Source organism: Populus alba, unplaced genomic scaffold (genome assembly GCF_005239225.2).
Source record: "Populus alba unplaced genomic scaffold, ASM523922v2 scaf323, whole genome shotgun sequence".
Taxonomy (NCBI): Eukaryota; Viridiplantae; Streptophyta; class Magnoliopsida; order Malpighiales; family Salicaceae; genus Populus; species Populus alba.
In genome coordinates, this window is record NW_027340165.1 from 5001 (window position 1) to 7500 (window position 2500).

General features: G+C 46.4%; 1 protein-coding gene across 1 annotated transcript in view; it reads right to left on the reverse strand.

Moving 5' to 3' along the window:
- Positions 1–2500, reverse strand: part of LOC140955192 (uncharacterized) — a 3452-nt gene that overhangs the window by 433 nt on the left and 519 nt on the right. Inside the window, exons 2-7 of the mRNA XM_073407096.1 lie at positions 2010–2253; positions 1687–1921; positions 1083–1553; positions 533–865; positions 358–410; positions 147–271 (exon numbers count right to left, since the gene is read on the reverse strand). Coding sequence (XP_073263197.1) covers positions 147–271; positions 358–410; positions 533–865; positions 1083–1553; positions 1687–1921; positions 2010–2253 — 1461 coding nt within the window. The remainder of the gene's footprint in view (positions 1–146; positions 272–357; positions 411–532; positions 866–1082; positions 1554–1686; positions 1922–2009; positions 2254–2500) is intronic.

A 2500-nucleotide genomic window follows, 5' to 3' on the forward strand; every position in this document is an offset into this window, starting at 1 on the left:
ACCAGTTTTAATTTCGCCCCATTAGCTGGCTGCATCACGTAAAGGACATGCATGCTAAAACCCCATGCAAAAATGATCAGCCAACCCGTAAGTTGAGGGGGTTCTGCCTCATGAAATAATAAACAGTGTAGAACAGGATTTGAAACCGTCTGAACACAGTATCAACTTCCCTAGTCTTCCCCTCAAAGATCCTCCTGTTTCTTTCCTCCCAGAGGAGATATATTGTGATAGCCACGGCTACTCTTCGCATCCTTAACTCCATGTTGCATCGCTGAGCAGACAATCCACAAATTGCACTGTTCAAAGTAGACATTCTCCTACCAATCCGCAACCAAGATTTGATCTTAGCCCACAAACCTCCCGACCAGACGCAAGCAAAAAACAGATGGCTATGAGATTCCATGCCATGCCTGCATAAAACACAAACCGGGTCAAGAGGGATGAACGATAGACGGTCCCGTGTTCGAAGTTTGCCCAAGATAGCCAGCCAGAGAATGAAGTTGTACTTGGGAAGGGTCCACGTTTCCCAAACACCCGATGCCAGGAGACGGCTTGACCAACCGGCGAAAGAAGTTGTATGCATGGCTAAGGAACGGGCCAACAGCAGAGGACCACCGGCTCATCAATGAAATGCTCTCATCTGAGTCCCCACAACTCTGAGAAATGAAATCCCTGACAGAGATGATGGCTTTCCACAATGGAGATGAAGATGGATGAGCTTGAACAAGCCACACATTGCTATCCCTCAAATAAAAATGGTGGATCCAGCGAATCCATACCGAATCTGTTTTGAGGTGAATATTCCAGAGTTGTTTGCCAATGAAGCTTTGGTTGCGAGCTTTAAGGTCAAATAAGCCAAGGCCACCTTCATTTAGGCATACAAATGGTCTTCCAGGCAACTAAAGCTGAGTGGCTCCTAGTGACATCTCCGGTCCATAAAAAATTTCTGCATATGCTAATAATATTCTTCAGAACAATGTCAGGGATAGGAAAAATGTTGAGCCAAAACTGGACTTTCCCGAACAAGACGGACCGAAGGAGCTCTAATCGCCCTGCATAAGTAAGATATTTTCCGATCCAACCTTGAACTGACGACTTCAAGTCCATTAGAAGAGGCGAGAACTGGCTGGCTAGCAGTCTATGGGGACTCAAAGGGACCCCCAGATATGTGAAAGGGAAGCTGCCTTCTTTGAAGCCCGACATAGAGAGAATGACTTGTTTTTGTGCATCGGCTACCCCACCAAAGAAAATGGATGATTTCTGCGGGTTTATGTCCAACCCAGAAGTCTGCCCAAAAAGTGATAGTTGGCTGAGGAGGCATTGAACTGAGGAAGGGTCACCACGAGAAAGGAGCAGGATGTCATCTGCGAATGCAAGGTGACTAATTCCTTGCAGCTCACATTTGGGATGAAAACGAAATCCATCCTGTTGGGTGGCCAGCTTGAGCATCCTGGAGAAATACTCCATACAGCAAATGAAAATGTATGGGGAAAGGGGATCCCCCTGTCGAACACCACTTTTCCCCAGGAAGAACCCATGGATGTCACCATTAACTGCAACAGAGAAGGAAGCAGTAGACACACATTGCATGACAAGGCCAACAAACTTTGTTGGAAAACCAAGGTGGCAGAGAAGGTTTTCTACAAATCCCCACTGGACAGAGTCGAATGCTTTCTTAAAGTCTACCTTTCAACAAACAGCGGGGGGATGATCTTTTCCTGCCATATTGACGAAGGAGCTCCTGCACCAGATTGATATTGTCACTCATAAATCTGCCACCTAGGAAGGCATTTTGCATGGGGCTGACAATCTCCTTAAGCACATGAGCTAGACGTCCCGCTAAGATTTTGGCTATCACCTTATAGATGACATTACAGCAGGATATAGGTCTGAAGTCTGAGGGAGAAGAGGTATTCACTGCCTTGGGGACCAATGAATAATGGAGTGATTAACCTGTTTAAGGAGATTGCCCGAATGGAAAAAGTCTTGCACTGCTGAACAGAAATCACCTCCCACCACAGACCATGCTTGCTTGTAGAAGAAAGAAGAGTATCCATCTGGCCCCGGGCTTTGTCATTGCTAATACTGAAGACTGCCTTGCGTATGTCCTCATGGGTCACTGGAGCTAAGAGGAAATCAAAGGAGCTAGAAGGAAGACATGGCCCACAACTTATTACTGCACTGTCAATGGGAGTGGTGGCGTTGGATGTGCCTAAGAGCTGCTGGTAGTAGGCAACGAAATTCATCGCCAACCTGCTGTAGAGAATTGCTAAGACCACCATGGCTACACGTAATTGCAGAGATGAAGTTCCTCCGGTGGTTGTGGCTCATGAGAGCATGAAAAACTTTGAGCCCCTGTCACTGTGTTGAAGAAAAGTGCATTTGGTCTTCTGGCTAAAGAATTGTTTCTCTGCAAATTTTAAAGTGGACAGCTTGGAGCGAAGGAGGCTGTCATGTGCATGCAAGAGCTGGTTATCCATGTCTTGGTGTAAAGCATATT